The sequence below is a fragment of the Rosa rugosa genome, chromosome 6 (genome assembly GCF_958449725.1).
Source record: "Rosa rugosa chromosome 6, drRosRugo1.1, whole genome shotgun sequence".
NCBI classification, from domain to species: Eukaryota; Viridiplantae; Streptophyta; class Magnoliopsida; order Rosales; family Rosaceae; genus Rosa; species Rosa rugosa.
Genome location: NC_084825.1, coordinates 41,476,925 through 41,502,676, shown reverse-complemented (window position 1 = coordinate 41,502,676; position 25,752 = coordinate 41,476,925). Strand labels below are relative to the sequence as shown.

The 25,752-nt window shown below is 37.6% G+C and overlaps 4 protein-coding genes and 1 long non-coding RNA gene across 10 annotated transcripts in view; 3 read left to right on the top strand and 2 right to left on the bottom strand.

The window, feature by feature from the left end:
- The first annotated feature begins 1,851 nt into the window (after positions 1–1,851).
- On the top strand, positions 1,852–4,043 carry LOC133714624 (protein NTM1-like 9). Of its 3 annotated transcripts, XM_062140785.1 has the most exons (5): positions 1,852–2,067; positions 2,183–2,475; positions 2,692–2,823; positions 2,914–3,154; positions 3,387–4,043. In XM_062140785.1, exons 1-4 carry the CDS (start codon positions 1,890–1,892, stop codon positions 3,139–3,141), a joined length of 831 nt encoding a protein of 276 aa, XP_061996769.1. In that variant the 5' UTR covers positions 1,852–1,889; the 3' UTR covers positions 3,142–3,154; positions 3,387–4,043. The 3 variants fall into 3 exon arrangements, with proteins under 3 accessions (XP_061996769.1, XP_061996770.1, XP_061996768.1); XM_062140786.1 differs by having other exon boundaries at positions 2,183–2,415; positions 2,914–4,043; XM_062140784.1 differs by having other exon boundaries at positions 2,914–4,043.
- Positions 4,044–5,487: 1,444 nt separating this feature from the next.
- LOC133714623 (NAC domain-containing protein 45-like) lies at positions 5,488–8,902 on the top strand. Its single transcript, XM_062140783.1, has 5 exons — positions 5,488–6,026; positions 6,121–6,749; positions 6,860–7,117; positions 7,227–8,222; positions 8,345–8,902. Exons 1-4 carry the CDS (start codon positions 5,861–5,863, stop codon positions 7,482–7,484), a joined length of 1,311 nt encoding a protein of 436 aa, XP_061996767.1. The 5' UTR covers positions 5,488–5,860; the 3' UTR covers positions 7,485–8,222; positions 8,345–8,902.
- Positions 8,903–9,338: 436 nt separating this feature from the next.
- On the bottom strand, positions 9,339–12,686 carry LOC133714627 (uncharacterized). Of its 2 annotated transcripts, none has more exons than XR_009848756.1 (6): positions 12,489–12,686; positions 12,316–12,381; positions 12,107–12,201; positions 10,078–10,144; positions 9,716–9,970; positions 9,339–9,605 (listed from the first exon to the last, which is right to left on the bottom strand). It is a non-coding gene; the product is annotated as an uncharacterized LOC133714627 (long non-coding RNA). The 2 variants fall into 2 exon arrangements; XR_009848755.1 differs by having other exon boundaries at positions 9,902–9,970.
- Positions 12,687–13,675: 989 nt separating this feature from the next.
- LOC133714619 (NAC domain containing protein 50-like) lies at positions 13,676–17,851 on the top strand. Of its 2 annotated transcripts, XM_062140774.1 has the most exons (7): positions 13,677–13,961; positions 14,046–14,731; positions 14,838–15,089; positions 15,384–15,494; positions 15,596–15,826; positions 16,885–17,139; positions 17,230–17,851. In XM_062140774.1, exons 1-7 carry the CDS (start codon positions 13,796–13,798, stop codon positions 17,539–17,541), a joined length of 2,013 nt encoding a protein of 670 aa, XP_061996758.1. In that variant the 5' UTR covers positions 13,677–13,795; the 3' UTR covers positions 17,542–17,851. The 2 variants fall into 2 exon arrangements, with proteins under 2 accessions (XP_061996757.1, XP_061996758.1); XM_062140773.1 differs by having other exon boundaries at positions 13,676–14,731.
- The window catches only part of LOC133714625 (large ribosomal subunit protein uL3z-like), a 77,407-nt gene continuing 67,801 nt past the window's right edge, over positions 16,147–25,752 (bottom strand). For both annotated transcript variants that reach the window (XR_009848754.1, XM_062140787.1), the window contains one exon: positions 16,147–16,407. Coding sequence is in view for 1 of the 2 variants with exons in the window: in XM_062140787.1 (XP_061996771.1) it covers positions 16,276–16,407 (132 nt within the window). In the remaining variant the exon portion in view is untranslated. The remainder of the gene's footprint in view (positions 16,408–25,752) is intronic.

Here is a 25,752-nt window from a genome sequence, read left to right as displayed (position 1 = left end):
TGTGTCCGTAATTGCTAGTGGATTCTAGCCTATTTCATATGGCTTTCGACGCTTGACGGAGCCCCTTACTATCGTGTTCACGCTTCCCGCATCATTTGGTATCAGAGCGGGTATCGCCTGCTCCTTAGCAGACGACGATCCAAGGGAGAAGTTCACTACTACCAACCTCAACGACGCTGGTCGTAGAGTATCTATCAAAGAAAGTTTCGTTGAAGAGGAACATGCCAAGGGATTTGCCCTAGGACAACCTCATCAATCCAAAAAAAAAAAAAAAGGAGAAAAAGAGAAAAAAAGAAGAAACATGGAACGTTGGATATTCACAACACCGGATTACGACGACTTCCGAACTACATGTATCATCAAAGACAAGGTATGCTCTGTAATAATTGACAGTGGTCTACGAGAGAACTTTGTAGCAAACAAAGTTGTGGATTATTTTCAATTACCGACAGTGAAGCTGAGTGATCCATACTGGATTCCATTTGGGGAGGATGAATATGCACAAGTAACAGAGGTTTGTAAAGTTCCTGTCTCTATGGGAAAATTTTATAAAGAAGAGATTACTTGTCATGTGATTGACATGGACGACACTAATGTGTTTTTTGGAAGATGATGGCATGAAAGCGTCAAATGTGGTTATTGCAAAGACAACACATATTTATTCAGGTGGGAGTCGCACAAAATTAAAATCAAGCCTGGAAGGAAGAACATCAAGAATGACCATCCTGAGGTATGTGAAAAGGAACATGAAGAAGTTATTTTGAAGATTGAAGAGAAACTCATTAAAGACAAGGAAGCTGATTCATTCATCACATCGATATCCATGTCATGCATGCCTAATTGTGTTCAAGATCAACCCAAGGAGAAGTCAATGCCCACTCCTTTTCAAGTGGAGGAGTTCAAGTTTCAAGATGCTTATTCTAAACTTGTCTACGGTATTGGATTCATGGTGATACCTTTTAATTTCGAGAATATTGAAGTTGATAGCTTATCATGTTTTATTCCTACTAATGATCGAGCTGCATATAAGAGGAACTCGAGGTTGAGTTCTTTTCAAGTGGAGGAGACTGATGTAGGACGAGATTTTAGCCAATTTCAACCAAAAATCTCAAAAAGAAAGAAGCGTCTTCACATTAAGAAGAATAATTTGAATATTGGATATTGGTATTCAAATAGGCTTCTTAATGATGGAATTAATCATAAATTACTCTTTTGGATATATTGGGATTCTCGAGCAAAATCTTGATTGGGATTCCAAGCGTAATATTCTTTAGTATCTAGGATTTTATTTCCGATTTTTATTTAATCAGGTTTAATTAGGTTTCCCAGTTTCAGTCTACAATAAATTCTTCTTTATGTTTTCTAATTGTATTAGGTTTATGCTATGTGCCCTATATAAGGCACATTTTAGATTGTAATTTTCATTCAAGTTATCAATAAAAAAACTAAATATTAGAGAAGTTTCTGTATGTTTCTTACGGCTGTGTCCATAATTGCTAGTGGATTCTAGCTTATTTCATATGGCTTTCGACGCTTGACGGAGCCCCTTACTATCGTGTTCACGCTTTCCGCATCAATCGTCTACTATCGTGGTCAGCTGCATTTTCGTGTGAAGCAAGTCTGGAAACCCTATTGGACATTTCTCCATCCTCCAATCACAAACTCTGCAACAAATCTTTACACAGAAATGGAAAAAGGATAGATTCCTCACTTTTTGATCTAAACTTGCCAGAGGGGTTAGTCGCAATATACAAAGATGACACACAATCGGGTCGGGTCGTATGACATGTTGTGTTTACTTGAACTTCAAGACCATATATACACCTTCACTGTTCTCCTCTGCTTCTCAGAACTCACCATCGAGAGAAAGGAGATATCACAACAACAATATGAGCAGAGACAAAACGACGCCGCTTTCAGTGCCGGTAGGCTACAAGTTCCACCCCACCGAAGAGGAGCTTCTGACTCACTATTTGAAGAAGAAGATTCATGGTGGAAATGATTCCAAAATCAACCAAATCATCCCTGAAATAGACCTTCGCAAATACGCGCCGGCTGAGCTTCCTGGTAACTAAAGACTCAACCTTTCTCAATTCTAATCACTACCCATTTCTGAATATGATGCATTATGAACAGGGTTGGTTCTGATTTTCTTGTTTTTGTGTGTTGGTTTTTTGGGCAGCTTTGTTGGGGACTGAGACGGAGGCTCAGGACATGGAGTGGTTCTTCTTCACTAGAAAAGATTATAAATACAGCACCAGCTCTCGATCGAATTGGAGCACGAAGAAGGGATACCGGAAAATCACAGGCCAGGAGCGTGGGATTAAAGCTCGACTATCCAAAGCTGTGATTGGGAAGAAGAGGACTCTGACATTTTACCATGGCCGTGTGCCGAAATCGAAGAAGAGCAGCTGGGTGAGTCATGAGTACTCTCTGCCTGGAAATGAAGTGATTTCATATCAGAAACAGGCCCAGGTTGAGCTCTATTTTTGTTTCATTCACAAAGGGTTCATTGCTTTATAATGCAAATCTGTTATAGTGCTCATTGCTGTGTTCAGTCGATTAAGGTTTAGTATATCATAGATTGTCATAAATGAGTTGTGTCGTCAATGTGATCTTCATTTGCTGGTAGTTATGTAAGGGAAATTGGAACTTGCTTCTAGCCATGAACTCACCGAAAACTTAATGCAGGGCGACTTTGTTATCTGTCGCTTGAAGAATAAATCAGATAAGATGGATTTTTCAGTCAGTGACGAAGGGGAACCGGTTAGCGCGAGTCTGTACAATTGGAAAAATCAAGCTGTTGATGAAATGAATCAAGAGGTAAGAACCAACATGTTCTTTGTTGTCTTAATATGGAGCACGAGAAGTATGTTGCTGGCTTATAATTCTGAATCATGATTTTATACTCAGGCAAACGAAAATGATGAATCGTATTTTCATCAACCTCAGCCTCTGGATGACTGCTGCTCCTCAGCACTGCAGTCACCAACATCCCTAGAGCTGGAAGCTGTTCTGCAAACCAATGGCACTAATGATGATTGTAATGAGTTGCAATCACCATTTGGAGATAAAGATTATTGTCTTCTAGACTGGAATGAAGTTTCAACCTGTGATAAAGATAAGACTATATATGTATGATGTGTTTTCACTGGTAAGAAGGAACATGCTTTTTGTTGTTAAACATCTCGGCTATAAACAGAAATTGCTGATTCTTATGTTACAAGAATATCTTTCCAACCACTGATGATATAATGAACATGTCAACTACATCAAGTTGTAGATGATATATGAAATTTCATCCTGTTTGAACATCTTCTTATACTAACTCAATATGTGCATAAAAGTATGAACTAATGCTTGCTTTTTTATGATTGTCAATTCAGCAATGTGATCCGCTCGAAGAAAATCTAGATTCACTCTTTGGTCCACATCATCAGCCACAAGATTACTATCCCTCCATACTGCAGTCACCAATATACACAAAGCTGGGAAATGTTCCACATCCACTTCAGGCACAAGATTATTAGCCCTCAAAGTTGCAGTCACCAATGTACACAAAGCTGGGAAATGTTATAGATGCCAATCTGTATTATGGTGGATGCAATAATTGGCAATGCTGACCAAGATTAGTACTAGTCTGATCAAACAGCACAGACTACTTTCAAAAGTCATTGGGAAGGATCTATGATGAGGATAGTGGAGTAAGCAATGATACAAACAATAGTCCATGGACGGGCACATATTCGAAATACCCTACAATGTAGCTAATGAACTACCTGCTGGGGTATGATATTATCCTATGAAGATACAAAGATCTTCCAAGTAACACGAATTTTTAGCGTTAATTATGGTTTTGCTCTCCACACTTTGATTGTTAGGTAGAAAGGTAACGGACCTAATTCAACATTGTGAAGAGAATGTCAATGCAATAGCTAGTTGGTTATTACTAGAGCAGTGGTTATAATTATTGAACTGAAATGTATAGATGGTTGGCTGATAGGGCAGTAGTTACAAAAACATAGTGTATCAAATTGAATGGAATCATGTGAAATATTTTATCCTTATCTTGTAAAAATGTCATTGTTGATTAAGAAAAAAAAAAAAGTCTAATGGGCAGGACAAAGTGCAATATGTCAAAAGTCCAGCTCTTTATTTGGCAAAGGTTCTCTCATTTTCAGTTTAGGGCTCAGATGAAAAATTAGTATGCACTATCTAACCAATTTTAGGGATTTAGGTATTGTCATAACTACTAATACAGAACTGAAGAGAGGTATATATCACCTAAACTAAAGCTAGGAGATCCAAAACCTCTCACATCTGCTCAAGCAACGTTGATTTAAGATACCATTCCTAGTATTTTAGCCATTGTTCCACTGGTGGAATAAAGCATTATGTACAGGTGATGATGTGACTAATTTGTTCAACCCTTTAATCTATGTCTAGTTTAGCAAAAACAGAAAACAATAATTTAACATACAACTTGCCACAAAAAAAAAAAAAAATTTAATTTAACATACAATGACTTTATGAATTAAAATCTATCTTTAATCCAGCAATACTTTTTTTTTTTTTTTTTTATCGGGAGAGGTTAGCGTTGTTAGCAACACACGCACACCCATGGAGGGTATCCCAGCAAAGCTGGACTATTCCTTCCAACGCGAGGCCCACCAATAAGCAACAGGCACAAAGGCCCCGACCACCACTGGCCAGTAGACGTCACGTAGGAGAGAGGCTCGAACCCGGGTATGGGGGTTCCACACTTAGAGGTTCTACCACCCCACCATAACCTTGGTGGTTAGCAATACTTTTTCTATTGAATCTCTATTGAACAAAACGTGTTTTTATCTTTTAAGGGACATTTTTGGGTAGGGTAGCCCTATGTAGAGCTAACCAATGGGGTGCATTTGTAAGGGGTGGGAGGGGGTGTTTTGGTATTTACAATGTTAAATAGGTGGAACATATTTGCTGGCAGCCTTTTCTAAGTTTTATACTTTTACACGTCTACCATTTTCTGTCTTACTTTGTTGGTTTTCTTGATCAAAGAGTTTCAAATGTTCTTTTCTATAAGATTATATATCAATATTTCAAAAGGTGAATGTCTAAAGGGTGTGATCATACGGTGTTTATTCTGTCTTTAGAATAGATTTTTAGTGTACTTTGAGAAATGACTCTTTTTGACAACTCCTTGAAGGTTGGTCATTTTTGTATTGCTTGTTGAAACACTAATACAATTTTGACCACCTTTCCCTAAAAATAAAAATTTATATTTCGACCATGGATCACAAATTCTCATGCTTTTTTTGTGAAAAAAAAATGAATAGCCAAAGTAATTAAAAAGATGATCATATATTATTGGGTGTCTGTCTATATTATTTGGATAAAATCTTTCCTGGAAAATTTAAACTATCAATAAATAGAAGCATCGAAAGATTTACAATTACACTCTATTATGATCCACATCCATTAGCTGAGACTCTAGAACTTTCCCAACAAAATTTTCTCCAATTCTTTTTGGCCAATGTTCCTGAATAAACATTTTCCTAGTCTCAAATGGATAACTTCCGAGAGCGGGTAAAATATAAATCAGATTCCCTTAAAAAGACAAAGAAAATGCCAAAGTTAAAGCGGGATTGGTTATGAGTAGTGGGATCCCACTCAGGAGTCATGATGCAAGCCATTCCATTCATTGAGTTGAACTTGCTTGGGAAGCTCAGGACTTGAATAGCACCTCTGCTCATTGTTTACATATATAGTCTCTCTCAGCTTCCCCACCCTTTACAGCAAAACAACACAGATCAAAATTAATCAGCTACTCAGAGAGTGAGAGAGTGAGAGAGTGAGAGAGTGAGAGAGAGAGATGGACAGCAGCAGCATCCTCACAATTCCGAAGGGATTTCGATTCCATCCCACCAACGAGGAGGTGCTGAGCTACTTGGAGATGAAGAATCAGGGCAGGAATTCTGAAATCACAGCCATCATCGCCGAAATCAATGTTTGCGAGCACGAGCCTCGCGATTTACCAGGTAGATAATCTACCGATTCAAACATATGCATGTAACAAAAGCATAAATAAAATGTTGTGGAGGTCAAGGTTTGGATTGTGTTGCATTTTTGCAGCACTGGTGTTTTCACGGGCAGAACTATTGGACAGGGAGTGGTACATGAGGGCAGAGTCTTCGGACAGGCAGTGGTACTTTTACAGTCGGCGTGAATACAAGTACATCAAGAGCACTCGCTCCAACAGGACTACAAGGGAAGGGTACTGGAAGATCACAGGCAAGGAACGCGCAATCAAGGCCCCGGGCTCCAAAGGGAGAAAGAGGACCTTGACCTTCTACATTAAACGTGGAGTGCCGAAACCCCAGAAGACCAACTGGGTTCTTCATGAGCATTATCTCACCAAGGCAAATTCTGATGACCAGATAGGGGACTTTGTTCTCTGCCGCTTGAAGTACAAGTCAGACGAATCTGATCATGATAAGCAGGTCTGCGATGGAGGTGAAACTGGTACCGGTATGGCCTCCAATGTTGAAAATCAGGCTGCAGCAGAGGGTATGATTGCAGAAGCAGGAGAAAACCTGGCATTCAAGGAGCCGGGAGATGCTGTTTGGAAATTTGATGGCAATGAGCATCAACTTAAAGGCTTGCAAACTGTTCCTTGTGGTAAAGATAGGAATGATCTTCCGATCTCTGTTGAAGGTCAAACTAATAGCTGCAATTCGTCTGATTCTGATATGATTGAAGAGGTGAGAACAATTATGGTGTTTGATTTCTTTGAAATTTTCAATTTGGAGCAAGACAATTATATTGAAAATGTAACCTAACACTATCTTGTTTGTGATTCTTGATCTAACAGCAACATGATGAGCCAGAAAATCTGGACTCACTCTTTGATCAACCTCCGCCACCTCAACCGCAGTCACCAAAAAAGCTGGGCAATGTTTCACACACCACCAATGCCCATATTGATGAATGTCGCAAGAGGAAAGATCAATTTGGGGATAATAACCCTTCTCCTACTAAACAGAATCATATTTCAACCAATGACGTTGATGAACTAGCTAGCAACACTGCATCTAATTCTAAAAATCAAGCTGCAGATGTAATTCCAGAGGTGAGAATAATCATGCTCTTTAATCCTTTCTTATTTAAACAACTAAATATGCAGCAGCACCAGAATTGTATCCAAATTTAACTTTTTCTTTCTGTGATTGTTAATTCAGGGGTGTTCTCAACCAGGAGAAAATCTGGGATCTGATCCATTTCAGTCACTGGAACCACTATCAATAAACAGAGAACGGAGAGATTTTTCCCATTACAATAATTCTATTGGATGGGATTATATGCCAATTGAAGGTATTGACTCTTCTCTCGATACATTTATTGATGGATGTAGCAGTGACGGACACAACAAAGTCGCCTATGGATTGGTAAATGATTGTTCTGCATTAGCCATTGGAGCAACACTCCAATGTAGCTAATCAAAATTATTTATAGGAGAATATCAAAGGACGCCTCGGTAATAATGTGTACTCACATTATTGCTGTCGGTGATATTCTCCTACAAATGGTTCATGAAATGTTCAGATGTGTTGATTGGCATACAATCGCATCTTTTCTGCATTTCTTGTACTGGAGTCTTTGTACCTGTTTTTCTTTTCTTTTTCTTTTGGGAGTGGGGAGGCATCTCTGTGTCACAGCATCCCCCAGTGAACTTTTGGTTGAAAGAGAGACCAGCGAATGCATATGGTTCAAATGTCATCCGGAAGTCTACCCTTCTCTGAGTGTGACGAGTCCAGGCATATAAAGATGTCTTTCCTCATAAGCAGTTCCTTGGAGGTGGAGCTTCCTCTGTCAACATTACTACCTATATTCATTCCTCAGATCATCTTGTCAATTGAAGTACCAATATTCCTTTCCTCTGTCAACATTACTACCAACATCGTGTCAACTGAAGTACCAATATATGTTCCTCCTATCCATACTTTTCAAATGTCCTAAAATCAAAGGACATAACTATCCACATCCATTTCTTTAGATCCCCAATAGTGAATCCTCAGAATCATCAATAGTCGTTCATCAAACAAGTAGTCTGCAATATGTCCTTAGGATCAAAGGACATACGCAAAACCTCAATATCATCCAATAGCCAGTCATGGAGTCATACATGGGAGGTGCTCCTACAAGAATCCGACTGCAGAGCAGCATCACAAACCAAGGTGAGATAATCAATCCAAAAACACTAATGGAACCCTTTGTTTCTCAAAGTAAATACTATCTTACACTGAAGCTTTGAGGCTATTTGCTACATTTCTTAACTAAATATGTTTTGTGTTTACAGGTCAGTGAAGCTGCAGAGGCATTATATTGCCATTTATCTTGCCAGAAAAAACTGAAAGTCCTGGAAGCAGACAACAGTTTGAAGCTGGCAGCAATTTTAAAGGGTTCTTGCATTCCCCTGGATGCATCTCCTTTCAATCCGTAAAGCATATCTATCGGAAGTCATAGTTCTAGCCTTAAAGACCATTATGAGCAACGCAACTGTTGCATAGTCACTCTGATCTGGAAGCGGTGTTACATAGGACCTGCTGCAACATAGCTGCTGGAGTCTCAAAGACATATTAGTAATAATCAGACACCAGTATTCTCACTCTTCTGTCTGGTTATTAATATAGGAAGTTTTGGGGTTCCATCCACTAAAGTTACAACCATGTCCAAGATGTATGAATACAATTAAAGGTCATAGAGAGGCCTTCAGACTGAGTCTGAAACATCCCATGCCTACAACCAAAAATTGTATCGCTGTTCATATCACTCTTATTTGTATTAGCCTGATATTCTTGTACATATAGTTTATTATGAAGCTCTAATGTTTAATGGAATTCTGTGTATTTCATTCCCTCTTTCTAGTTTAACTCCCAATGTATTAAATGATGGGGTTATTGCATTCAGTCAGCAATGAACATCTGTGATAGTCTTCCATAAATTCTCAAGAAGGATAAAACTAAAATATCATCCTAGAAGAGGGAAAGTCACTATAATGGACTGGGCATTTGGATATGTCATGTCATCGCTACTTGAGCAGAAGAAACTAGGATGTATCTTGCTCATTACTAAGGTCTAAGACATCATTAGCAGCTTAAGCTTATGTTTAAAAGAATTAGATTATGCTGAAACCCAGAAAAGAAACTGAAAGCTGCAAATGTTCAATTGCAGAAAACCTAAATGGATTGATCAAACTATACAAAATTCTATTTCATAACAATGACCAAACTTGTAAGATGTTGACAACATAATGTAAAATGCTCAAAGATCAAGGAGAACTGAATGGCATGGATTCAATCAACTATATCACAAATCTATTTCTTAAAGGACGAACATTGTATATCTTTACTACATCATATTTTACAGCACTCATATTGAATACTTGTCTCACTGCCCCTGCCTTTGGAGGACATAATTAACAAAAATACTTGTTCTCAAAGAAGGACTGTCTTATAACAAACAAAAAGTGATAAAACATCTAAAAGTTCGCAAAGACTTTACAACATAAGCACTGAAGAAGGCTGCGATACATCTACTCATAGCTGACCGAGTTATCACTGTTTCACCCAAAGAAGAAAAAGAAAGATGTTCAACTGCAGTCATCATCCATAGTTGCAAATTCTTGCACATGGAGAATATAAGAAATAATACGAAAACATAGTCGTACCTAATGCACACCTTCACATCATCAAATCAAGGAAAAGTATCCATGCACATCATGAACATATTCCACAGCACTAAACTTCATGGATATATACATTTAGCAGATACCAGCAGGAACAAATAATGACCTAGATATGGAATTGAAAAATGTAAAATGATGACCAAGACTGTAAATACTTTATCATCTGACCTTTGAGTGCCACTGTGTTGGAGGATAACATAAATCAATGTTCAAAGTCATAGAAGGACATTCCCACACCTGTAGAAGGGGTTGCTTGAATCAGATACAGCCATTGAGTCTAATCAAGTATACTAAAGTAGAGTAAAAATATGCAAAAACAAAACAATTAGATTTGCAAACCATACCAGTATTGCAAATAGAAACATCTTGAAGTAACTTGAAATAAGTAGTGCCAGCAGGTCGTCTTTGTATCTATGTCAGAGTACACAGAATCATATTATATCTACATTAAAAGTTGGATTAAATTCTGTTTAGTCCTTGTACTATGACCATTTTTTCGTTTCAGTCCCTAACATTCTCAATTAATCTGAAAAGTCCCTAACGTCAAAATTTCCGTCTGATTGGTCCCTCCCGCGTCAAATTAGGAGTTGGCCTTAGGTGAAATGTCCAATATACCCCTCTGTTATTTCTTTTTCCTTTTTAATTTCTTTTTCTCCTTTTTTTTTCTTTTTCCTTTTTAATTTTTTTTTTTCTTTTTTCTTTTTTCTTTTTCCTTTTTAATGACCATCGTATCCTACTGCATCGGTAGCGCCACGTCAGCGAACCAATCCAGATCGACCCGAAACCCCAATTCTTGTTCTCCATGCCGGCGGCCCTTTTTTTTTTCTTTTTTCTTTTTCCTTTTCTTTTTTTTTTCTTTTTTCCTTTTTAATTTCTTTTTCCCTTTTTCCTTTCTTTTTTCTTTTTCCTTTTTAATGACCATCGTATCATGCTGCATCGGTAGCGCCACGTCGGCGAACCAATCCAAATCGACCCGAAACCCCAATTATTATTCTCCACGCCGGCGGCCATTTTCCTTTTCCATCACTATTCTTCTTCTTCACTTCTGGTTTTGGTCAACTTGGCCATCAAAAACCATCATTTCAACCAGACCCAAAATCCAAATCACCATTTTGAGCAAGACCCAAAAACCTCAGGGTCTGAAAAAATGGTAGTTTTCAGTGAAAAGTTTCCAGATTGAGGCTTGATGTGGAGAGAGAAAGTGAGATTTGAGTGGGAGAGAGAGAAGTAGGCTGTGAAAACAAGAGGGGAGTGGTTTAGCGGCGAATTTCAGAGCTGATTGGGATCTGCTTGTGTTTGGGAGATGGCGTCGGCGATGATGGAGGCAAGGGCGGATCCCAACAGAGGGAGATGGCTTCAGAGAAGGTGAAGAAGTGATCGATCAGCTCCTAGCCTCTTGCTTTTGCTCGATGTCCATATCTGCACCGCCAAGCTAGGTCTTTGCTGGGTTTGGTTTCAATTTCGGGAGAGAAACAGATGGATTGTGGAGTTTGATCGGAATGGGATTGGTGGGTTGAGGAATGAGAAAGTAGGCAAAATGAAAAGGAAAAAAAAAGATAAAAAAGAAATTAAAAAGGAACAAGAAAAAAAGAAGAAAAAGCAAAAAAGAAATTAAAAAGGAAAAAAAAAATTAAAAAGGAACAAGAAAAAAAGAAGAAAAAGCAAAAAAGATATTAAAAAGAAAAAAGGAAAAAAGGAAAAAAAGAAATTAAAAAGAAAAAAGAAAAAAAAAGGAGAAAAAGAAATTAAAAAGAAAAAATAAAAATAAAAGGAGAAAAAGAAATTAAAAAGGAAAAAGAAATAACATAGGGGTATATTGGACATTTTACCTAAGGCCAACTCCTAATTTGTCGCGGGAGGGACCAATCAGACGGAAATTTTGACGTTAGGGACTTTTCAGATTAATTGAGAATGTCAGGGACTGAAACGAAAAAATGATCATAGTACAAGGACTAAACATAATTTAATCCTTAAAAGTTTGTGTTATGTACGAATGGATACAAAACAAAGCCTTATCACAACATTAAAGGCAGGCTAGAAGAATACTTGTTATGATTCTTTTAAGCCATGACACTGAGTGATGATAAACCATTGTCCTTACATGTTCTATATTACTTTCCATTCAATAAACTTGAAACTATGTCCTTTTAGACTTTCCTTTTAAACCATATTGACTTAAGCCTGACCAAATTCTAAATATTTTCCAGTGGTCGCAAATCAATGATCCTAGCTAGAAGCAGTTATCCAGTTCAAACTTCTATCTTATCGAATGATTAAGCATGCATGCTTTCTGAACTAGTTTCCAAAAAGATAGGTAATAAAAGGACGCCACAATTTCAATTCATCCTGAGAAGAATTAATAGGAAACATTACCCAAGTGATCTAGGGAATGTGCTGAAAAGAGCCCTCGGAGCAAACAGAAAGGTAGATAGACACATGAAACATCCGAATACAACAACCATCAGCATCTGAAATGAAAACATTTGCGAGTTAGAAAACTAAAACACTAAAACACATGCTGCCAATAAAAATACCAACATTTTGAAATCTCCAAAGCAACGAAGCGAAGCTCATGGACAAACCTCATTGGATCTCCACCCTTTCCAGTAAGAGACTCCTATATCAAATCAATCACAATAATCTGGAATCTGGCAGTGACCAACAAAACAAAACAACAAAAGACAAACAAAAAAGTTTCAATCTTTGATGAATTTCGAAAACAAAAAGGAAAGAATAAACCAAGATAAGAACTAACCATGGGCTCGGACTCTACGTACTAGTCATCTGCAACATCCTTGGAATTACCCTATTCACAGAAGTTGAAACGAAGTCGTTCTGCCTATACATGAACAGGAAGAAACGAAACAAACCAACCCCTGCTTGGAATTGATATATAGTTGGGCTTGTCTATTGGACCAAGTCCTATTGTATAGGTGCCTGGTGATGATATAGTCCGAACTCATCTTTGGCACAAGAAAAAAATAGTGTCATACACTCATACTCAACGAGGTCCTGATTGTTAGATAAAAGCAGTTCTTTGTTAAGAAAATATAAACAAATTACAAAAATTGTCAAACAAAACAAATCAACGTGTAATGTAAAATAGGGTTTCTACTTTCTACTAGAAGTGTACTGTTCGAAGTTTTAACCTAAATATGCATGCACCTTCAGACCAAAAAAAAAAAAAAATGGATGAAATGTACCGATTTCGACTCATCTCAGACTCCTTCGAGAGGAAGGTCTTGACTACTTGTAAAGCCACGTCTCGAAACCCTATTGAACATCTCCCTTCTCCAATCACAAATCTTTACACAAAGTTGGAAAAAGTTTAGATTCCTATCTCTAAAACTGAACTAAATTGCTAAAGAAGTTTAGTCGTGAGTTCACCCAAAAAAAAAAACTTCTGAGTTTAGTCGTAACAGACAAAAATGACGCGTAGTCGGATGACATGTGGGCTTTACTTGAACTTCAAGACCATAAATACACCTTCACTTTGCTCCTCTGCTTCTCAGAGCTCACATTGAGAGAAAGGAAAGATCACGACCAATCATTTTGAATTTTACATAATCCACTTGGAAATATAAACCTATCCAGCAATATGCATTAAAAAGATTTACAATGACATAGGGAGATATGCATTAAACCTATCTATATATCATATTTTTTTATAGATGGGTTTAATGCATATTTATAAACCTATCTATAAATATGCATTACACCTATCTATATATCATGTTCCAAATCCCACTGGATCTAGAATGTTCCCAAGTTCCCAACAAAATTATCTCCAATTTTTTTGGCCAATTCCTGAATGTTCCGGGTGTTTTTTTCTCAGTAACAAACCTGGGAAAGACAAAGCAGATTCCAACGCGTTATTAGTCGTCAGTGGTAGGATCCCACTCATGATGCAATCCATATATTCCATTCAACTGAACCTGCTTGGAAACTCAGCGCTTCCAAAACCACTTGGATAAATACAACCTCACTCCTTCCTCTGCACTTCAAAATCAGCTATACTTTAAAACTGAGAGCAGAAAAACAACACTGATAAAAGTGAAAGCGATGAGCTGCGAAATTTTCCCAATTCCACCGGAATACCGATTCCGTCCCACCAAAAAGGAGCTGCTGTGTGACCACTTGGAGAAGAAGAATCAGTGCAAGGACTCCCAAAGCATGTCCATCATCCCTGTAATCGATCTGTGCAAGCACGAGCCTCATGAGCTACCAGGTGATCCATCTCAAAAACCAGAACACCATCAATTTCAATTATTATTAGTGATCCAATCATGTGTATTGTGTTGCGTTTTTGCAGGACTGGCGTTCACAGGGCTGGAAAATCTGGGGAGGAAACTTTTCTTCTTTTTCTTCTTTTGGTTTACAAGGGCAGAGTCTTGGGATAGTCAGGGCAAGTGGTACTTCTTCGCTCCGCGTGATTACAAGTACCCTAACAGCAGTACTCGCTCCAACAGGACTACAGGGGAAGGGTCCTGGAAGGTCACAGGCAAGGACAAAGACATCAAGGCCCCGGGCTCCGAAGCTGTCATTGGGAGAAAGAGGATCTTGACCTTCCAAAAACGTGGAGTGCCGAAATCCCACAAGAGCGGCTGGGTTATTCATGAGTATTATCACATTCAGCCCCATTCTGACCCTCCTAAGCAGATAGGGGACTTTGTTGTCTGTTGCTTGAAGTACAAGTCAGACAACTTTGTTGTCGGTAGCGGTAGCTGCAGTATGGTTTCCGATGTTGCAAATCAGCTGGTTGAAGAAAATTTGGCGTCCAATGAGCAGTTTAATGGCACTGATGATGAAGCTGAAACTGGTGGCGGTAGGATTACTGAAGCAGAAGAATACCTGGCATATAAGACGCTGAGAGATGAGCTTCGGATTCCCATCGGAAATCAGAATGAATTCCAAGGCTCGCAAACTGATCCTTGTAATCTTTGGACCTCTGTTGAAGGTCAAGCTGATAGAAGCAATTCGTCTCATATGATTGAAGAGGTCAGAACAAACTTTCATTTTGATTTCTGCTATGAAATTTTCAATATGAAGCTCAAGAAGTATATTGGAAATGTTAACCGACACTTTCTTGTTTGTGATCAAACAGCGACTGGATGATCCAGAAAATATGGATTCATTCTTTCATACACCTGCGCCCCCTCAACTGCATCAGCTACATCAGTCACCGATGAATACCACCAATGTCCATAATGATGAATGCCGTAAGAGGAAATATCCATTTGAAGATAATGACTCTTCTCTTACGAAGAAGAACAATATTTCAACCAATGATGGTGATGAACTAGTCAGCAACACCACATCTAATTCTGAAAACCAAGCTGCAGATGTGATCCTAGAGGTGAGAATAGGCATGCTCTTTTAACACTTACTTGAACTGCTAAACCTGCAGCAGCACAAGAGTGTACCTATCCAAACTAAACTCTTTCTTTCTGTAATTGTCAACTCTTTGTTTTCTGTGATTCTCTATTTCTCTTTTGGTTTTGTTATCGTGATGTGTTCAGTGGATTAAGGGTTTAGTATATGTTATGTGTTTGTGTGTGTCCTCAATGAAAAGATTTTCAATTGCTGGTTATTGCATAATATTATAGAGATTCCTGCTTATTAACCATGGCATCGCCTCAAATTTACGCAGGGTGACTCTGTTATCTGTCGCTTGAAGAATAAATCAGATAAGAAGGATTCTCTCGTAAGTGATGAAGGGGAACCGGATAGCACGGGTGTGTCTAATTGGAAAATTCAGGCGGTAAGAACCAACATGTTTTCTGTCTTGATATGGAGCACCAGAAGTATATCAACATTAAGATCTTGCTTGCTTATAATTCTGAATTTTGATTTTATGCTCAGGCACACAAAAATGATGAACCACTTTTTCATCTACCTCAGCCTCTGGATGACTGCTGCTCCTCTGCAGTGTGGGCATCCCTAGAGCTGGAAGCTGTTCTGCAAGCCATTGGCACTAATGATGATTGTAATAAGTTGCAATCACCATGTGGAGATATTACTTCTTGTCTAGAAGACAAGAATGAAGTTTCAACCTGTGATGAAGATGAGAATATGGATGGTGTGTTTCCACAGGTAAGAATGAATGTGCATTTTGTAGTTAAACATTTTGACTATGAAGCCCAAGAACTGTAGCAAAACGTGTTTTTTTTATTTATTTGAAAGTTGAATTTTAGTCATTTAAATTTAAAAATATCTGCTACAAAATAAAACTTGAGATATAGTTTAAAATCCTCAGTACTTGAAACAAAGATAATAACAAAACTGTTGCAACATAATCACTCTCATAGATAGACATAAATATCATGTCTAATTTTGTACATCAAGCAACAGATTCTAGGATTCTAGAGGTGAGAATGGTATGCTATATGAAATTAATCTCAACCAAGTGTAAACCAGTTACAGCCCTGGCAACTGTAAATGAAACTCTGGCAGGATGCCATGCACCAATACAAGCAACCTTATGCAGACCCCTATGGGTCTTACGGGGAAGCTGGGTGACACCCCAACGAGTAACAACACCTTCATAACCCACCCTTTGTCACACCAATGATCTCAATCATTTCATCTGTCTGGAAGACGGCATCAATAGGGATTTGCTTCTCAAAGAAGCTCTTTGCAAATTCAACATTTTGAGCAATTGTGCCACCATTCACCTGGATCTCCATCAGATGTGCTTCTTCTGCTTCAAACCCTTCATCTTCCTGATCTGAGTGTGAGCCAAAACTCGAATATCAGTAGTATATTTAATCAGTTTCTCAAACTGTCCTTCAATATTCTTCTTTCCTTCGTCAGTTTCATAGGTCTTGGAGTACTTTGCGAAAGCCTTCTTCTTGGACTTGCACCATTTCTTGTAAAACCTCCTCTTAACCTCCTCACTATAGCAAAACTTAAATCGCAAGTCACGAATATAAACAGAAATTGCTGATTCTTATGTTACAAGAATATCTTTCTAACCACTGATGATATAATGAACTTGTCAACTACATTATGTCCAAGTTATAAAATGAAGTTGTAGCAGATGATATGTGAAATCGCATCCTCTTTGAACATCTTCTTATACAAACTTATCATGCGCATAAAATGTATGAAACTATGAACTAATGCTTGCTATTTTGTGATTGTTAATTCAGCTATGTGACCCACCAGATGTAAATCAAGATTCACTTTTGCGTCCACTTCAGCCACAAGACTACTGCCCCTCCATACTGCAGTCACCAATATACCCAAAGCTGGGAAATGTTCCAGATGCCAATCTCTGTTTTAGTGAATGCAATGATTGGCAATCTGCATTTAAGAAAAAAAATTCAACCAATGAAGTTGACATACCAATTAGACATATCATGTCTAATTTTGAACATCAAGCTACAGATTCTAGGATTCTAGAGGTGAGAATGGTATGCTATATGAAATTAATCTCAACCAAGTGTGTTCAAGTTTCAAACTAAATGCTTGTTTGTTTATGATTCTTAATCCAGGTGCATCGTCAATCCAAAGAAAATATGGAGTCAGCGTTTTATCCATTTCAACCACAAGATCCAACTCTGCATTCAATGATATACACAATACCTGGAGATGATCTGCATAATATTGAATGCAATGAGTTGCAATTTTACTCTTCTGATCAAACAGCTCAGACTCCCTCCATAAACTCCAACCTACCGAAGTCATTGGGAAGGGTCTACCCTAGGGATAGTGGAGTAAGCAGCTATGATACAAACATTGAAGTAGCCCATGGATGGGAACAACATACATCTACATTAGCTATTGGAAACCCTCCAATAATGTAGCTAATGAACTACAAGAGGTCTGATATTATTGTCCAAGGGTATGGCAATCTTCCAAGTAACACGAACTTTTTTAGCATATTGATGGTTTGCTCTCCCTACTCAAATTGTTCGGTAAGTGGTCACGGACCTCATAAAGAGAAATGTCACCAAATTAATAGCTAGTTGGGTTATTGTTGTAGTAGTAGTTACAGTTACTAAAATGTAATAACTGGTTGGTTGATGGAGTAGTAGTTACAAATGTGTATGATTGTTATTGTTTAGAACCTTGTAAGTAATTTATCAAGCTTAATGGAATCTTGTGTATCATTTCCTCCCATTTTTCATTTGAGGGATCAATAACAAAGACAATAATTCACTATAAGGCTGAGTTGGGCGATTTGGGTATTTCATGGCTACAGAACAAAACAATCTAAAAGGACATGTAACCTCTTAATGGCCATCTGCTCAAGGAAGCTTAAAACCAATATATAAACTGAAAGCTGAATATTTTCCCAAAAAAAAAAAAAAAAGCTGATTGGATTGATTTAACCAACATAAGTAGATAAATTCTGCCAAACATCTTACATGTTCACAACAATTTACATTCCCGGCCACTGCCTCTGAAAATAAGTTGAACTAGAGTTGAGCAAAAATGTTGCCTTTGAATACAAATAGAGAATTTGACAAGCAACATTACTGATTTAAGATAGTGCTTTTGCCCTCTTTTACTCCACTGGTGGTATATAAAGCCATCCAGATTCCCAGACTGATGATCACTTTGTTCAACCCTTTAATATGTGTTTGGTGTAGCACAAACGTAAAACAATAATTAAACGTACAAAGATTGTATCTATTTCTTTCTTCTTCTTCTTTTTTTATAGAAAAATGTTAGTTCAACCATAAAACAACATAACAACTCATCCATGGGGGCTGACAAAAAGATTCTCTACCTAAGTGATCTCATCTTTTTCTAAATGAGACTTAGAGCAACCATCTACTCCATGTATGATTTAAAATCCAAGTCATAAAAAATGGAGAACATGATGAATGGCTAACTTTCATGCATGTAGTAATAGTGTATAGAGATTGTCGGAATCGCTGAAAAACAACACAAAATCATAGGGAGAATAATTAGTTTTTGAGGCTCGATATGTTGTCATCACCGTTGTATGGACGATCTATGAGCATGGTTAGGCTCGCGTTGGCAAGAGTGACACAACGACACTGGGTTGCTTGTTTCTGTGCCTCTCTTTGGTTTATTTGGCAAACAAGGAATAAGGTGAGATATGATGACATTACTCCAGATGTTGCTATGGCTTGCAGGTTAATTAATGGCCATGTTTATGCTTCTAGTCGCATAGCTACTGGACATATGTTTGACAACATACAGGAGCTTTGTGTCTTGAAGAGGTTTGGAGTTACTTGTAGACCGCGTTGTGCCCCAAAAGTTTACGAGGTGAATTGGCAACCACCCATTATTGGTTGGTTCAAAGTTAACACGGATGGTGCCTGGAAGAGAGGGGAGGATCATTCAGGTTATGGTGGAGTTTTTTGTGATTTCCATGGGGAGGTTGTCGGTGCTTTTTCATCATCCCTTGACATTCCTAGTTCCATTGCTGCGGAGGTTATGGCAGTGATCAAGGCAATCGAGCTTGCATGGATTCGGGATTGGAAACATATTTGGTTTGAAGTTGATTCGTCCCTAAACTCTCCCCAAATGGTACCTTGGCAATTACATGTGGCATGAAAGTATTGTGTGCATTGCATTTCAATGATGCAATTTCGTTGTTCACATATATTTTGTGAAGGAAACTAGGTGGCTGATGCATTGGCCAATTTTGGCGCTTCAGGTACGGGCTTTACTTGGTTTGATTCATCTCCAAGCTTGGTTAATCAATTTTCGTTTTAGATGATTTCTTTTGTTTTGGAAGGCAGGATGTTGTCTGTTATTCTTCATCAGTAGTACTTTATTTCTGGAATGTGTAGAATATGTCTTCTCCTCTTACTTGTATTTCCCTTTATTTTTAATAAATCTTTTTCCTCGCATTTGCGAGGTTTGATTAAAAAAAATAATACATATTGCGTGGTCGAATTTAACTTCAAAACGAGTTAGTGACTTTTGGATCGTGTAGTAACTTTTTTAGATAGCAGCAAGTTTTCTAGAGAATGACATTAATTTTCTGGAGGCATTTATATTTTTCGTAAATAATGAAAATTGAAATTATGTGACTTTTTTTTTTTTTTGTGAAAGCATTATGTGACAATTTTATAAACAATGAAATTTCTTCCTAATAATAAACAAAATGACTTTATATGTAATTATTATTTTTATATAAAAATAGTTTCTTACACACTTTAAACGCCATACACTGGAAATATAAAAGATTTACAGTGAATAAAACTTTGATCCACTAAGCTGAGACTCGAATAGAAACTAAAATATCTCCAATGTATTTCCAAAAAAAAAAAAAAAAAAAAATTTCTCCAATTATTTTGGTAAATGTTCCTGAATGTTCCCAGTCTCAAATGAGAACGTCTTCCGTGCTCGGAGCATGCGGTGCTCGAAGTTTTGGGGTCCACCTACGTGATTTCCACGTGACTGTTTATTAAAACAAAATGCATATAGGAAAGGTTTAGCCGGTTAGTCGGTTCCCAGTTCCAAGTTTTACAGAGACTGGGTTTTGTGTGTGGGGAATGAAATTAATGCAGACCATGGTGAATTGATTTATGAATTTATCTAGGTAGAAATGGATCTTGGATTGAGTTCTCTTGCGAGTGTTCATCACCATGCTCCTCACCGTCAGTATAACCATATATCTCCATTCTTCCAAACTCATTTTCACCGTCAGCTGCAGAATTCAACCGGGATTTGACCGACTCAATCACTCTGATCTTGAATTTTCACACCAAATTCAATTCCCTATTCAATATTTGACCTGCAAATCGAATTTCGAACAGGCAGAGGGAGAGAGGGTGGCAGAAGGGAGAGAGAAAGTCAGAAAACTAAACGTAGATCGATGCTGCCAAGCTTGTTTAATCAACTTTTGTTTGATTGATCCGTTGTCCATGATCTCCGATAATGCTCTGGGTCTTTTCATTTAGAGCAAACTTTTTCTTGTTTTCTATTATTTTGTTGGAATTAATTATAAGTTACTATTAATTGCAGAGGGTTGAATTTGCCGAAGGTTGAAATTGGAGGGGAGGCTTTGAAATCTATGTTTTTAATTCTCTTAATTCTTGCTCTTGATGCTTCTCGGAGATTCGAGAAATCGGGAAGGTCTAGAAAACCGTTTGGAGGCCAACGTGGTTCAGGTAATTATAATAAACAACCATGGCGGCATGGCCGATGGTGGACATTTCCTTCACAGAGTCATGTCATACCTCGTCAATGAGCTTCTGGTCGATAGCCTCGCCAACAGCAGATCATTCCATGGGTTTGCTCTGAGGACATCAAAGCAGATGGATGAGCTTTCAAATTTGGTTGCCAAGAAGAAGGAACAACTTGCCGAGCAGATGAAGGATATCTCCAGTGTGGTTGTCATCACACCATCTGTATACATCCTTCTTGATACGCTGTCTTTGAGAGCTATTGAGAGAAAATAGTGTTTCTGAGCTGGGTTTCTTTTTTTCTTTTTTCTTTTTTCTTTTTTTGTTGCAAAGTGTGCTTCTAATTGCACATTAGTTTGTTACTAAACCACCTTGTATACTTGAGTAGTTTATGACCTCCCTCTCGAGTTCCACAAAACAAAAAATTTAAAACAATCTCTTGCTCTTGATCTTACTTTTCCGAGCCATTTGTTGTTTCTGAAATCTCAATTAGTATCTTTTAATAGATATTCATTAAATTTAGGTTAAAGAGTTACTTAAGAGAAAAAATAAAATAAACTGTTATAATTTAGAACTTTGCATTGGGTCTATTGCAAAGTAAACAAGACTTTGGACACTGACTATTGGAAGCAAAAATTAATTACATTATTTTAGGCTTTCTATCCAAAATTGATCCAATTTGGTATATGTTTCGACCCTGATCTCCTAGGTCAACCGAAAGTCTTTATAGCCATATTTTTATTAACTAGACACTTCAAATGGCAAGATCGTTAACGGATACAAGGCTTAAAAAAATTACCGTTGGATGTGAGCATTATATAATTTTAGGCTTCTAGTGCAAAATTGATATGATTTCATATATGTTTCGAACCTGATCCCCTAGATCAACCAAATAAGGCTTTATAACCCTATTTTTTATTAACTACACCCTTCAAAAGACAAGACCATTAATGGAAAATAATGGATATGAGAATTACATTATTTTAGACTTCCTATCAAGATCCAATTTCATATATGATTCAACCCCATTTATAACCCTATTTTTATTAATTACACCCTTCAAATGGCAATACCGTCAACTAAAACAAGGCTTGGGACACTGACTGTTGGATGTAAAAATTACATTATTTTCAATTTCGATTTTTTGGATCGTACAAAATTCTTATATGTCTACTAATTTTTTGGTACAACTAGTTTATTAGTTGTAATGAAAAGTATATCTTCCATGAGCAACAATGTGTAGGAAATAGAATTTATCAAAATTGACCGTATGATGTTATCATGATAAGAAGGAATGGTTATGGTCAAAATTTCAGCTATTTTCGTCGTCGTTAGGGTCTCGATCTAGTAGGTCAATCCTAAACCTTAAATACCACATTAAACTAATATGCTCATAACCGCTCACTCGTAACTTATTTTTTCAATCTGTCAGCTCTCATGCTCTCGTGGGTAGGAGCTATATCAACTAATGTAAAAATTTTGGCTTTAGGGAAGTAAAAGCTTTTAAAGGGTTGACCAGTTCATTTCATGTCGAAATGAAGGCGGATCGGGTTAATTTTTTTACACAATACCTATTAATACACTATAAATAGATGGGTAATGTCAAATTTATTGATTTCTAATTTTAATTTTTTTGTATTGCACAAAATTCTTATATGTCTACTAATGTGGTATAAAGTATACCTTCTATGAGCAACGATGTGTAGGAAATAGAATTTATTAAAATCGACCGTAGGATGTTATCATGATAAGAAGGAATGGTTATGGTCAAAATTTCAGCTATTTTCGTCACCGTTAGGGTCTCGATCTATTAGGTCAACCCTAAACCCTAAGTACCACGTATAACTAATATGCTCATAACCGCTCACTTGCAACCTCTTTTTTCAATCTGTCACCTCTCACACTCTCGTCTCTATGAGCTATACCAACTAATGTAAAAATTTCAGAAAGTTTATCTACTCGTGATTAAGCTCCCCTTAGGGAGTTATATGTGCATAAATGTTTGACCGCTTTATTTGACATCTAAATGACAGCGGATATGCTTAAATTTTTTATACAGTATCTATTAATACACTATAAGTAGATGGGTAATGTCAAATTTATCGATTTCCAGTTTCAATTTTTTGGATCGCATGAAATCCTTTTATGTCTACTAATGCAGTTTAACTTTGTTTATTAGTTGTATAGAAAAATATACCTTCCATGAGGAACAACATGGAGGAAATACAATTTATCAAAACCGACCGTTGGATGTTATCATGATAAGAAGAAATGATTATGGTCAAAATTTCAGCTATTTTTTGTTGTCATTTGGGTCTCGATCTATTAGGTCAACCATAAACCCTAAATACCACATAAAACTAATATGCTCATAACAGCTCACTCACAACCTCTTTTTTCGATTTGTTAGCTCGCACACTCTCCTGGGTATGAGCTATATCAACTATTGTAAAAATTTTGAGAAATTTATCTCATCGTGATTTAGTTCCCCTTAGGGAACTATAAGCGTATAAATGCTTGATCGCTTTGTTTAATGTCAAAATGACTATGGATCAGGTTAACTTTTTTACATAGTACCTATGAATATGCTATAAATAGATTAGTAATTTTAAATTTATCGATTTTCAATTATAAATTTTTAAATCGCACAAAATCCTTACATGCCTATTAATGTGGTCTAACTTGTTTATTAGTTGTATAAGAAAATATGCTTTCCATAAGCAACAAGGTAGGGGAAATAGAATTTACCAAAATCGACCATTGGATGTTAACATAGTAAGAAGAAATGGTTATGGTCAAAATTTAAGCTATTTTCATCGTCATTTGGGTCTAGATCTACTAAGCCAACCCTAAACTCTAAATACCACATAAAACTAATATATCCATAACCGTTCGCATATTTTAAATCCTAATTCTGCCCTTGTATAAATAGTTTTTTTCATTTTCATGGATTATATTTTCTCAAAACTTGATTATCAGAAAAGAGAAAATAAAATTTAATGATAAAAAAGTTCTTATATTTTAATATTTAATTATTTATTAATTCAACTACCCTAACCCCTCGAGACCCAAAAAAAAAAAAGAAGCAAAGAGCTGCCTGAATCCCTTTCGTCTTCTTTACATCTCCATCACCCTTCTACTTTAGTTTTTTTCGTTCTCTCCAGTTCACCCTCACAGATGCTGCATCTTCTAGTTTACTTTTATAATAAAACCTAACCCCAACTCCATCTCAACTTCCTACGACGTCGAAGAAGACGGTCTTATTTGATTTTGTGAGGTTGGAGACCGTTTGGCTTGGACTTTAGACATCGCCGGCGGCGTTAATCGAGGTAGAAGAGGGTAGATTCCGGGATCTTTTCGGGGGTGATATAGATGGATTAGCCATCAGTTGAGTTTGAAGGGAGAGAGGTTTTTCGCCTTTGGTGGTATTTGAGAGGTAGAAAAATGCTCTACAAAAAAAGTGTTGTAATAGAGAAACAAATTCTCTGCCTAGCTCCTCTCTCCCCAACTCTGCCACGACAACAACAAACCCAATTCGCAGAGAATTAGAATCTGAAATCTTGGATCAATAGTAGGGAACTCATATCCAACAATAATCACATGAGCAGCTCCTAGTCCATTTGATCAATTTTATTCCATAACTCGTCTCACACCTTTTGAGATCTATCTCTTGCACTGAATTTCTGTTTTCAACCCACACCAATACTGGTTATCTAATTTCTTTATAGGGAAAATCGTCCAAACAGTGTCTGAACTTTTCCAGACTATTAATTTTCATACCTATACTTTGAAAAACATTAAAATGGTACCTGACGATTTAAGCCCGACTCAATTTCCATACCTAACAACAGTAAAAACGTTAACTCCGTTAACTTTTGAGGGGTAAAATCGGTACTTCATATATTTTGGTACAGTAAATCAATTTTAAATACAATGAAAATCCAAAATAATCTCAAAATTTTGATGTTGCGGAGACTCGAACCCATCCCAACATATATGCAAACCAAAGCCCCAACCACCAGAATACTTGCACAGTATTAGAATAAGGCAACCAAAAATTGTATATGTATATCATTTTTTTTAAAAAACACTTTCTCTTTGACCATTTTGTATCTTCCTTCTCGTACGTGTTTTGCAGTCTCTGAAAGTATCTCTCTCTCTCCTCCTCCTTCATTCTAGATCTCCAGCCACAAAGTTTCTTACCATTAATTGGAGAAGGAACACATGTACATCCATTTCAACTCTTCGATCCAAAACCAGTTCTTTCCAACACCATAAATCAACAACAATAACAAATCCTTGACAATTGGATTCTTCAACAAAAACCCAAAACTCTTCATTGATCTAACCACACCCAAAGTACGACGAGATCGGCGCCGCGCCGGAGGAGCGCGCGCATGGCATCACCATCAACACCGCAAAGCTCGTGAAGCCCTGAATCCAGTGGCCGGAGCACCAATCTCAGCTTGCAAAGCCCAAACCCGACTCCACCACTCTTCTTCTTCTTCCCAACCCAACAATCCCAGCCCCACTGCTTCACGAATACATCAATCCACACACCTCCGGTCAGAGAGAGAGAATTAGAGAGACCATCTTCTTGATTAAATTGTCCTTGTCCTCGTCCTCGTCCTCTGGCTGCTGCTGCGTTTCGAAGGCCAGACCACTTCTCCCTTCAAGGCCACAGCACACCAGCCCACCACCGTCCCACCACCAAGACCAACGCATCGCCGCCGCAACCAGAACCCAACCGCCAACGAAACAAACAACGTTGACAGAGAAAAGCAATCCCCACCCCTCCAAACCCGAACCCGACCACCCACACCATGAAGATCGGTGCCAGACGCCGTCAGCAACTCCGACCAAACCCCGAACAGAACTCATCCCCCACGACCTCCATCTCTATCC